At 38.1% G+C, this 12,424-nt stretch overlaps 1 protein-coding gene across 1 annotated transcript in view; it reads left to right on the forward strand.

Annotated features, from left to right (window-relative positions):
- Window positions 1-5,024, forward strand: part of Prp8 (pre-mRNA processing factor 8) — a 62,021-nt gene extending 56,997 nt beyond the window's left edge. The window contains exons 39-40 of the mRNA XM_071597344.1: window positions 1,929-2,208; window positions 4,456-5,024. Of these exons, the coding sequence (XP_071453445.1) occupies window positions 1,929-2,208; window positions 4,456-4,610 (435 nt within the window). The 3' untranslated portion in view covers window positions 4,611-5,024. The remainder of the gene's footprint in view (window positions 1-1,928; window positions 2,209-4,455) is intronic.
- Window positions 5,025-12,424: the final 7,400 nt, after the last annotated feature.

Raw genomic sequence — 12,424 nt, forward strand, 5'->3', positions numbered from 1 at the left:
CATGTTACCTGATGATTATGCGCAGCGTCGAAACCATGGCCTTGAAATATTAAATCCTTTTGTTGGAAATGTTAAATTTCTTTTTACCCTCATTGGTGTGCCTTTTCATTCTTGTGGCTACACAAACTCTTAACTTAGATGGTTGACTTGAAAAATCATTTTAGCGACTATTATATGTAACTCATTAAGCTCTTGCTTCGGTATTGACAATTATATTATTACTTTCATAGACCTATCAGGAATTTTTACTTTAGGTTTTTAACTTTAGTTTTTTATTCTAAGTAATTAATATTTAAGGTATTCTATTTCGGTAGTGAAATGGTTGAAAAGGTGGCATCTCAGGTGTTTTAAGTGAATCTATTAAATCTCCAAGCATTATTGATTAGATTTACAGGGTGTGTGTAAAAAGAAATGCAATTATTTTTTTAGAGTAATTTATTGAGCAGATTTGCACAAACATTTAAAATTCTTCAAATGCTATCCTTGGCCCTCGGCACATTTTTTCCAGCGACTCTGCCATGACCGGTACATGCCCTGGAAGGTGTCTTCGGGGTCCTCTCGCGAGGTCTTCGTAACGGCTGATTGGATCTCTTCTATGGATGAAAAATTGGTTCCTTTCAGGGCTGCCTTAATCCGAGGGAACAAAATGAAGTCTGCTGAGGCGACTTCAGAACTAATGGGGGGGGCAGCATTGGCACCTGGTGTTCGGCCAGGAACCTTGCAAACTCATAGCGCATTGTGACAAGGTGCATTGTTGTGATGGAGTTGCCAGGTAGCGGAGATGTCTTTTCTTGCCCTGGTGACCCTTTTTCGGAGTCTGTCCAGCACATCTCCACCTTGTAGACCGCGTTAACTGTTGGTCCCTGAGGAAAAAACTCATTTTGGACCACTCCTTGATTGTCGAAAAAGACAATGAGCATTTTTTTCACTTTTGATTTGCTCATTCTTGCCTTATTGTGCTTGGGGGACTGGTGGGTGTTCCACTCAGAGCTTAGGCGTTTTGTTTCGGGGTCGTATTAAAAAACCCAGGTTTCATCACCAGTGATGACGTCGTCGAAATAATTCTGTTCGTTTTCAAAACGTTGCCAAATTTCACTTGAAGTTTCTGCTCGGTTGATTTTTGATTGTCTGACAACACCTAGGGCACGAGCTTGGCGCACACCTTCCTCATCGCTAAATCTTCAGTAGCAATGAGAAACACAACAGTAGGCGACAAGTTAAGTTCATTGGCAACTATCTTGATACTCAATCAACTGTCAGAGTCCGTCAGTTGTTGAACGCGAGCCACATTTTTGCCAGTTTTGCTGGTTGACGACTGCCCAGAGCGTTGTTCGTCATGGACCTCTTCCCGGCCTCTTCCCGGCCCCTTCCCAACCTTAAAGGCCTTTTACCCACCTCCTCGAAACCTGTGAGTAGGACAGAACAGAGTCCCTGTAAGCCTCACCAATCATTTTGTTAGTCTCCTCATGAGATGTTTTCAGTTAAGACTCGGTTATCTCGTAGCGTTGCTAGATTGTCGATTCCATTTTTTTCGTGACATGGTCGGCACCTACAGGTTTACAACTGATGTCCTGCCGCTTCCATAGCTTGGAAAGCACCGAGACCGGTTCTGCGGCAAAGCTGATGGTCCTTTCCACCAATTGGTTCGATCCCACTTCGCCAATAGGAGCGGTTTGGGAAATTTAATTGCATTACTTTCGGAGCGCACTGTGTATACTAGCTTCTTTCAAAATCATATGTATGCTATGATACGTTTCAAAATGAAATCATTTTACAACAATTAAAGAGTTTTTGGTGTATTGACTGAATTTTACTCTGTATTTTGTCAAATATGGGGTTGCTTTTATGGTGTATTCAGTTTTTCTTTGCCTATTACGTGTGGAGGTTGTTTGCAATGTTTCATTCTGAGTGCTGTAATTGCTTTGCAGGATATCACCACCCATGCCAAAGTAATGGCTGAAAACTCTGTCTGGGATGGGGAGAAGACAGTGATCATCACTTGCAGCTTCACTCCTGGTTCATGTTCCCTGACTGCCTACAAGTTGACTCCGAGTGGTTATGAGTGGGGGCGGCAGAACACGGACAAAGGAAATAATCCCAAAGGATATCTTCCATCTCACTATGAGAAAGTCCAAATGCTTCTCTCTGATAGGTTCCTTGGTTTCTTCATGGTGCCTACCCAGGGTTCTTGGAATTACAATTTCATGGGTGAGCTGTTTTTTAATTTATTTTTTATTTTTAAATGTACATAATTTTGCTGTTCCCATTAAGATCTGGATTTGTCAACTTTCTGTGAATAATTAATCTTGACCTTAATTTTTTTGCCAAAACGTTTTCCACAGTTAAGAATTGATATATTCAACAGATTCAGGTGAGATGTAGTGGAAGTTTGTCATTATGAGAAAAAAAATTGTACTTTTCCACAGATTTATATGTAATGTACAATGCGTTTCAATTCATCAAACCATCTTCTTGCACCTGAAGATGGTTCGATGAACTGAAGCGCATTGTACGTTACAAATAAATCTGTGGAAAAGTGCAAATTTTGTTTATCCCATAATGAGAATTGATACTTATATTTGCCCCAATTATAAGCCTGCTGTTATAGATGCACACTTACTTTTTTCCAGTAATTCTAAATATCTCTTTTTACAATTATGCATGCATGTGATAAGTTCGGTGATTTTTTGAATTTTCATTTTGCTTATTTTATCTTGAAATATCTCCTGTACACCTTGTATACTTTATGTAAAAGCGTTCTAGATTGTTTACGAGGCTAAGTATTCTGTCTCTCTCTGTAAGCTATGCTCCCCACCCTCAAGTTAGTGGGCCATATCAGGGAAACATTTCTACATTTGAAACCCATTTTACTGTTTCCTGGTAAACAATTTTTTTGTGCACAGAGATCATGAATAAAAATATTTTTCAATAGACTCAGACCTGTTAAAACTTACAGCATGCATTTAAAGTATTTTATATTTATGCCGACAAACTTTTTAATTTATTTAACTTAGTACTAATCCAAAAACAGAACCTCTCAACTTTACTTTTGGGCTTTTTAACATTGATACAGAGAGAATTTGCAGAGCATATTGATCGGTAGTGGGATGTTGAAGACCGTGAGAGAGGGGAGAATGATAGGAAGGGGCAGGAGTAGGATATGTTTGACCGAGTTAAAGAGAGGCCTGTTGTAGAATAAGATGTTGGGCTGTGTTAAGTGAAATATTTGGTGGCTTGGGTCGGTCTAAAACCCACCTTAACCCGTGGGTTACCTAAAACAATTAAAGATAACTACAAATACCCAAACCCTAGATGTAGGAAAGCCCACCTAGGCGGGAATCAAAAACTGCAAATTGTCATGTAGAGTTGCATTTAAACTTGAAGATGAGATTTGACACTATCATGAAGTCCTCTAAAAATGTGGAGTTTAAAATGCACTTGATGGAAGGGAAGATGAAATTGTGTACGAGGTAAGTGGCTAATATCCCAGATAAATATTGCCTTGTGCTATACCCTCGGCTGATAAGATTTTCGTAGGGTGATTCAAGAGCGCATTTTGGAGTAGAAAAAGTGAATCTCTTGGGCCAGTAAACCAATGAGAACAGTTTTATCGCTAGACCTTCAGGATCTGAGCTGTGGTTGTTTTCGTTTTCATGAAAAAACACTAAAGTCACTCCTTCAATTCCAAAATATGAGCTATTCCTTTCATAATAAAAAAGCTTTCATAAAAAAAATATTTCTTGACTTGTTTTATACTTTTTGGGAAGTAGTACAAAATTTTGATTAACTAGAATAAGAAGTGGTTATTTTGAAGTTATTTTTCGATGGGAATAAATTCATCATGGTCAGATGAGGGTGGCAGTGAATGGTGATAAGCCCTAGGCGGGTGGCTGCTTCTGTTACACTTGCCAAAAGCACGTCCCTTCAACAACTTCTACTCTTCAACCATGCCTAACCCTTTGGTCATCACATTTTCAATCTAGCCTATTTTATCCACACCCACATCTCAGAAGCCTCATCTTCTCCTCAATAACCAGGGATTTGGCCATTGGCAACTTTTTTGTGCATTATAAATATCACCACCCGTAATAGTTTGTGATACTGGGTATTTTAACAAAAATTAGACTTTGATATTATTTCCATTATCTGTTGTTTTGGAGATAATTATGATAATGCTTATTTGTATTTCATACTAGAATAATAAATATATATGCGTAAGTTGCATTATCATGTTCCATTTTTCAGAGCTGTGTAACACGTGCATTCTGTGTTGAAGTATTTTGTCATCTTTTTTTAACCCAGCTTTTTGCTACGTGTCCTTGTCTCATCTGTCGTTTGTTTCTTATGTAAATAATAAGAATTCATAGCCTAGTAAACAGTATTGTTTTTGCTAGTGCAAATGAGGATACATTTATGGGCTGATAAGGTACGATTGGTTTTATTTTCTTTCACCAGGTGTGCGCCACGACCCGAACATGAAGTATGAACTCCAGCTGGCCAATCCAAAGGAATTCTATCATGAGGTTCACAGGCCAGCGCACTTCCTCAATTTCTCCTCCCTCGAAGATGGTGATGGGGTGGGTGCCGACAGAGAGGATATGTATGCCTAGAGGAGACTTCCCTTTGTTTGGCATTTCATCTCTCCACATGGAACTGAAGGAAAGGGAGTGTTGGAGAGGATAAGTTGTGAATGATATGGTGAAGGATTCATCTCCACAGTACAACATTTTTCAATTTTGTCAAGTTGGTTGAGTTTTATGAAATACACATCTTATCCAATACCTGTTTCAAGTGTGTGTGTGTGTGTGTGTGTGTCTGAGAGATTGATGGGAAGAGTGAAAGCATTGCGTGAAATGACACGGGCGTCATTTCGTGCCATTTGTACATAGCATTGGAGTGTCACGTCAACTTTATTTTTTTAAAGGCCAGTGTGATACATTTTTATTTTATACTTCTATTGTAAAATAGATCTTGCGACAGTTATCCAACAATGTAATACCTATTTGATTAAATAAAGATGTTAAATATAACTTTTATTTATTATTCAAGATTACATAATTTCAGTTTTTTAAAGATACATATATGCTTTAAAGAAATTGACATGTTGTAGTCCCCTGTGATTAGCACATGGGATTTGGAATTTGACCATTCAAATGCACGATACCTCAGATTTTATTTGTGCTAAATCATTTATTTATATTTTTGGTAGAAAAATCATTGTACTTAAGTAGATGTGTTCGTGGAGTACTAAATAATAAGAGTTAAATATCCTGATTGGTTGTTCAATTCAAAGAGTGTAAGGGTTACAGTCAGCAATGACTTATGACTAAAAATTGCACATTCAGACAATTTCAATTGATTCTTGATCCAGTTTTCATTTTATCCACACCTTAGGGTATCATTCACCCTCTTAATGCGGCGGGCCGATATATCGGCTCTTGCGTAGGCTATCGTTTAAATCGCTGTAACTCATGGTTTTTCTTTAATAATTTATGGTTTTTGTGCTATCGATAGGGTGAATTCCATATAATTATATAACATTTTTTAATTTTTTATTAGCGATTTTAAATGCTTTTCAAAAAGTATAATTCTTACTATAATTTTATGTTCAGTTTTGTACATGTCGGGAAGCTCAGCCTAATTGTCTGCTCATTTTTTTCTGAGTGGTCTTTCCACTATGAAAAGCCACTGAAAGGCTACTAATCTGTTTTCATATGTAATCTCATGAATGTGTTATGGTGTGGTGGTGTTGATATATAACTGCTTATTCAGACTTGGCAGATATGATGGAAATGAGAGCACTGCTTTGTAATCATTTTGGTTTCTCTTGCCCTCCATCCTATCTAATCATTTGCGCCCTGTGTATTTTAGTTACATTGTCAGCAGTTCTCTGTGAGTTAGAACTTCGTTTTTTTCTGCCTTTAGATTGTAAGCACATTGCCGCAGTCTCAAGGAAAGGGGAAAAGTCCCAATTTGACTTAGTGAGATCAGCCTTTCAACAAAATCGGACTATGCAGAGGCTGACAAAAAAATTTGCAATTCACTGGTTTTTCTTTATTTATTTATCATTTTTTCTACATGCCTTTTTGATTCTTTCTTATATTTAAATGTGGTAGTTTTATTGAAAAATGTTTTAAAAAAATATTAGTATTGTGTCTAAAAATCGAAATATTATCGCTAAAAAAATATTCTTCAAATTTATAATACTGTAATAATTACATTTATTTTTCAGATGATGTAAATGTATAACATCATTATTAACTGCAATATTTTATTTTAAAATAAAAAAACTGCATATGGATATCTAAATAAATAACTTCATAATGTTTTTTTCCTAGGTGGTACATTTTCCTAAATTAACCTTTGGCACTTCTCACCAGTACTCCTGGAATCCCCGCCACACTAAGAGGGTTAAGAAACATCAACCTTCTCATTTCAAATGAGTGTCATCCAACACTTAACCATCCCTTCTTTCAATGCAGTAGCAGTATTTAGGGGAGGCGAGCGACAGCTGAGGTCATTTGCACCATAGGGGATGGACAGGAAAGGATGAAGGGTGGAGAGAAACCCGGCATCGGCATTAGCCTGCTCTTTATGAAAGGCATGCCGAGGGATCCACAGCTTGACGTCCCATCGGATATATTTTCAAGATGGTGACTTCCAATAATAAGTGTGATATTTGCTCCAAAAATATTCCCGAAAACCAGTTATATTTGGAATGTGGATTTGGCTGTGTCATTTTTCCATTACGGATGTGTTGGTCTAACGGAATCAGTGGCGAATTCCATAGCTAACAACTCGCAATTACTCTATCGATGTGAAAAGTGTTTGTTTGGTCCATGTGACGCAATTAAAAAAATTGAGTGTAAACAAGACGAAGTCCTACATATTATGACAGATCTACAGGTCAAGCTAAAGGACTGTTTGAATTTAATAAATAACCAGTCAAAGGAAATCGCCATTCTAAAAACGAGTCCACTGAAAACGCACGAGAAACGGAGGGAAATACCGGGTGATGTCAAAATATCGATCACAAACTCATTGGAAAGTGAGCGATTGCAACTTCCCGAAAAAACTGTGAAAGAGAAGAAAAGTAACATGGAACGGTTTAATTATTCTCAAGTCGTAGCTACTCATAGTAATACTAATATTAATGAGCGCGCTCCTAAGGTGACACTGGCGTCGTCTTCCGTTGCTCGCAAAGGAAATTTACAGCCACCACCTGTGGAACCGCATGCCACTACGTGCAACATGAGGAAAGAAGATGATGAGGGCTACACCATGGTCTCATATAAGCGGAAAACTCGGCCAAAGCCAATTGTGGGGGGGTCAAACTTGGACAGTGATTTAGTCGGGCTGCCGAAAATGGTCCACATACACGCTTGGCGATTCAAAGAAGACACGTCAATCGAAGCAGTTAAAAAGTATGTAGCAAGTAAAATACCTGGCAAGTGCTTCGAGATCGAGCAGTTAAAGGTATCTAGAGGCACCTATACCTCTTTTCGTGTATCTGTCGGTGAAGACTTAAAAGATGTCGTGGAAAGTCCCGACTTTTGGCCGAAACATGTTTGTGTCAGTAGGTTTTTTTTTCTGAAGGCCCGCCTGACCTCCGCAAAGGGTTAGTCAAAGTTAGGCAGCCTTTAACAATCGCGCAAGTAAATATTCAGTGCCTTAGGAACAAAGTAAACCTGCTGGAAGTGGCTATGAATGAGTGTGAACCAGACATTTTGTGTATTACAGAGCATAGGTTAAAATACGAAGAACTAATGGTTATTTCACTCTCAAATTACTCCCTAGTGTCGTCATTCTGCCGGGCCACGTATAAAAATGGAGGTGTGGCCATATTCGTGCATAGTAGAATAAAGGGGACTATTAACTCAGTTGACGTGCCTGTGAAGGAAGAAAAAACTTTTGAATGTGCAGTGTGTTTCCATGAAACTCCAGTGGGATTGCTTGAGCTCATCTCCATCTACAGATCACCAACTGGTGATTTTCATTCATTCATTAAAAAACTGGACCAACTCATTTGCTCCTTCAATATGCAAGCAACCGGATACTCGTGCTGAACGGCGATCTCAAGTGTAATCTCGTAGTTGACTCCCCTCACAGATCCAAATTGTTGAATCTGTTCAAAACTTATGGCATGGAATGTTTTAACAATAATCCTACCAGAGTCACTCCCACATCTGCCACCCTAATTGATTACGCTGTGACCAACCTTAACCATGAAAAAGTAGTTACAACTGTTAGTGACCTAGGTATAACAGACCATTGCATGGTGAAAATAAGTATCGATACTAACCAACCAATGGATAGTCCAAATGATAAAACTTACCCAAGGCGGCGGCCTCTCACTCATGGAAATATGCAGCATTTTCCGCTCCTTCTACTATACAGTCCCAAAACTGGAACAATGTCTATGACCTTAAGTCAGTAGACGAAGGTTTCAATTACTTTTATTCAATTTTCAAACACAATTTTAAAATATGTTTCCCAGTAACACATCATAAAATATTTCATAGAACTAAATGTAAGCCATGGCTAACTGATGAGATCCGTTACTACTCAACTATCCTTAAAAAACTTGCTATCTCCAGTAAAAGTTCAAACAATCATGGACAAAGGTTACTCTATAAGGAATTTCAAAAGTATTACCGTAAACTGATTTCTACCACGAAAAGAACCTATAATGATAATAAGTTACTTTATTCCAATAACAAGTCCAAAACTGCATGGGAAATAATTAATGACTGTAGAGGTAAGAAAAATCCACAACTCACTCTCCCAAAACTTTGTAACCCTGAAAATAACACTGCCATTAGCTATTCATCTCTAGCTAATAAATTTAACAAATACTACGTATCAGCTCCTTGCCTAACTACTTCTCCAGCCAATGTGCTTTTAGCAAATGCACCATCGTCAATGTTTGCCAAGCCCTGTTCTGAAACCAATCTAAAAACTATTGTCTCCTCACTCGGAAACAAATCCAGTACTGGCCCAGATGAAATCCCCGGTAAAGTTGTTCATCATTGTTTTGAAGCCATAAAAGCACCCCTTTTATTTTTAATTAATGAATCTTTGATACAAGGGATTTTCCCATCCCATTCAAAAGAATCAAAAGTAGTGCCCATTTATAAAAACCATGGCTGTGTAAATGATTTGAATAACTACAGACCAATAGCCGTCCAAAATACATCTGCTAAAATATTTGAAAAAGCCATGTATATGCAAATAGCATCTTATCTCGAAAAAAACTTCCTACTTTCAAATTCTCAGCATGGATTTAGATCTGAAAGGTCTACCACAACTGCCATATGTCAGGCAATCGACAGCATACTTAATTCATTAGAAGCTACACGCAAAACTCTTGGAATGTTTTTTGACTTGTCAAAGGCTTTTGATAATGTAAACCACAATGGACTACTAATTAAACTCAATAGAATAGGAATTAGAGGAATTCCTTTAAACTGGACCAAGCCCTATATTCATAATCGCACTCAGAAAGTAGTGTTATCAGTTGATGGGTCAAAATATTCATCCGAAGCATACCAAGTTAACAAAGGTGTTCCACAAGGCTCAACCCTTGGGCCACTCCTCTTTCTGATTTACATCAATGACCTCCCTAACTGCTTGCCAAATAATGATGGAATAATACCAGTGTTGTACGCTGACGACACTAATGTAATAATATCAACACAAACATATCCCAGCCTTGTGGAAAAATCTAAGTCTGTCACACTTGCAATAAACAAGGGTGATACAGACAACCTTCTAGACTTATATGTAAATAAAAGCAAAATAGTATACTTTACACGCAATAAGAACGTGTCAGATGATCTGCTGGTAAAAATCAATGACCAATCAATTGAGCATGTGACAGAATGCAAATTTCTAGGTATTTCTCTATGTGCAAATATTTCTTGGGGTACTCATGTTAAAGCCCTTCAACACAAGCTCAGTTCAACTTGCTACTTATTAAGACACCTGTATGAAACTACAAGTAAAACTGTACTACTCAATTTGTACTATGGGGAAATTTATTCAAATATAACCTAGAGTATAATATTATGGGGATCAGCTGCTATTTCTCAAACCATCTTTAAAATGCAAAAGAAAGCTATTAGAATCATCACCGGGAAACCTCACAATGCTCCATCAAGGCCTATTTTCCGTGAATTAAATTTGCTACCACTCCCGTGCATCTACATTATGTTTTTATTTCTTTTTATATAAAATAACATTGGCAACTATTCTCTTAACTCTGCCTATCATCATCATTATACCACAGGCAGGAATGACTTCCATTGTGGGAATATAAGAGCTAAAGCATTGAAATTAAGGCCCAATGAAATGGGCATCAGATTATATAACCAACTACCCAAAAGTATCAAGGATACAAAGGGAACTGCTGCATTCAGGCATAAATTAAAAAGATATCTACAGCGCAATATGTTTTACTCGGTTGATGAATATCTCACCAATATTCCCAGCCAGTAAGTTCATACTTTTAGTTTCTAGCATTGGTCATGGTCTGTTTCATGTTGATGATCAATGATTTTTCTGAATTTGAGATTGCATGTCAATGTTACAGCCAATGTTCATGGGTTTGTACCAAACATTTACGTAACTATGAGCATCTATTCTTTTAGTTCAATAGTTTCAGCCTCAACTTTGTGGAAGTTCATTTTAATAAATGAAAAAGAAACACTTTGTTCCAATCCACCACTTTATTACAGGTACGACTAGTTTCGACGCTACGGCGTCATCCTCAGGTACAAAGTTTAAAGTCACAATCATTGTATATATACCCTCTTCTGGAAAGGTTGGGGGAGTTGTGGGAAGAGGGGGCGGGGAGGGGAGTACGGGGGTAGGTACGAAAGAATGTGGGAGAGGGTAGGAAACACCAGGAAAAGCGTTAGTGAGTGGGGGGGATTGGAAGGTGGGTTAAGAGAGGGGAAAAAAAAAAGTGTCTTTTGATGTGGTGAACCTCTTTACCAACATCCCGGCGATGGAAGCAGTCAATGTGGCAAAGAAAGTTTTATCAAATACAGTGACGGACACAAACGTCGTCAGTGACCTAGTGACCCTTGCCAAAGTGTGTGTGGAGCAAAACTATTTTAAATTTAATGGTGATTATTTTAGACAAACAGAAGGTTTAGCCATGTGGTCACCTTTGTCACCGCTCCTAGCCGACCTTTTCATGGACGAGTTCGAAAAAAAATTGTTTATGAATAGTTCAGTTAACACAAAAAACATTTACTTCTGGGTCCGCTACGTGGATGACATCTTTGCAATATGGACTGGCACTGTAAGACAACTGCACAGTTTTTTGTCGGTTTTAAATTCTCAGTGTAATAATATCAAGTTTACGTGTGAAAAAGAAAATGAAGGAAAACTAAGTTTTCTTGACGTTACAGTTACTAAAAGGGAAAAAGGATTCGAGTTTCAATTATATCGCAAAACCACCACTACAGACCATGTAATTCCTGCTGTCTCCCGCCATCATATATCCCAAAAGTTATCCACATTTCACTTCCTACTGAATAGACTACTTAATATTCCCCTCTCGATAGGAAAATTTAACGAGGAATTGGTGACAATCAAATCTATAGCAACTACAAATGGCTACAGTGAAAAAATGGTGGACAAAATGCTCGGCAAGAAACGCTCCATAAGAGCCCAACGGCTACTTTACAATTCAGGGATAACTATTAAGGGAAAACTTAAGTGGGTAAAATTGCCCTATTATGGTGTCCCGTCCGAAAAAATTAGCAAATTGTTCCCGAAAGACAAATTCAGAATTGCTTTCTATAACAAACAAAATCTAAAAATGTTCATAAATAAAACTAAAGATAAAGTTGAGCCACTGGAAAATAGTGGGATATATGAAATGGTTTGCGGGGATTGCAGTGCGAGGTACATCGGGCAGAGTGGTCGAGCGGTGCGGACAAGAGCGGAGGAACACAAGAGGTGCTACAAGAAGTGTAACCTAGCCCAATCCCACTTTGCCAAACACCTGTGGGAGGAAAATCACACCAGTGATTTCATCCCCAAAATTCTACATCGTGAAGAAAAAGGGAGGAGGATGGACAAGAAGGAAGAGTTGGAGATCCGGAGAACAATGAAGAAACATCCTTTACTCAATGACATTCTGTTTGAAAACGTATCACCTCTCCTGGAAGCCTCCCTAGCAATAACAGAAAAACAGAACCTCTAACCCCTTCCCCCTAACTCCCATTGACTCAAATTATACCGACCAATGAAATTTTTCCCCTCTTTCCCCCCTTTTTACAAAATGGGTAAAGCAAATTTGAGTTCTCCTTATTGTAGATTGTCCTTAACTTACAACTCATTTCATAATGAAAACATTCATTTGTATAATGGGCCACCGACGCAGTTGGAATCGGGCTGCTTCCCAAATTTC

This window comes from Hetaerina americana, unplaced genomic scaffold, assembly GCF_022747635.1.
Source record: "Hetaerina americana unplaced genomic scaffold, ioHetAmer1.1.p SCAF_86, whole genome shotgun sequence".
Classification (NCBI taxonomy): domain Eukaryota; kingdom Metazoa; phylum Arthropoda; class Insecta; order Odonata; family Calopterygidae; genus Hetaerina; species Hetaerina americana.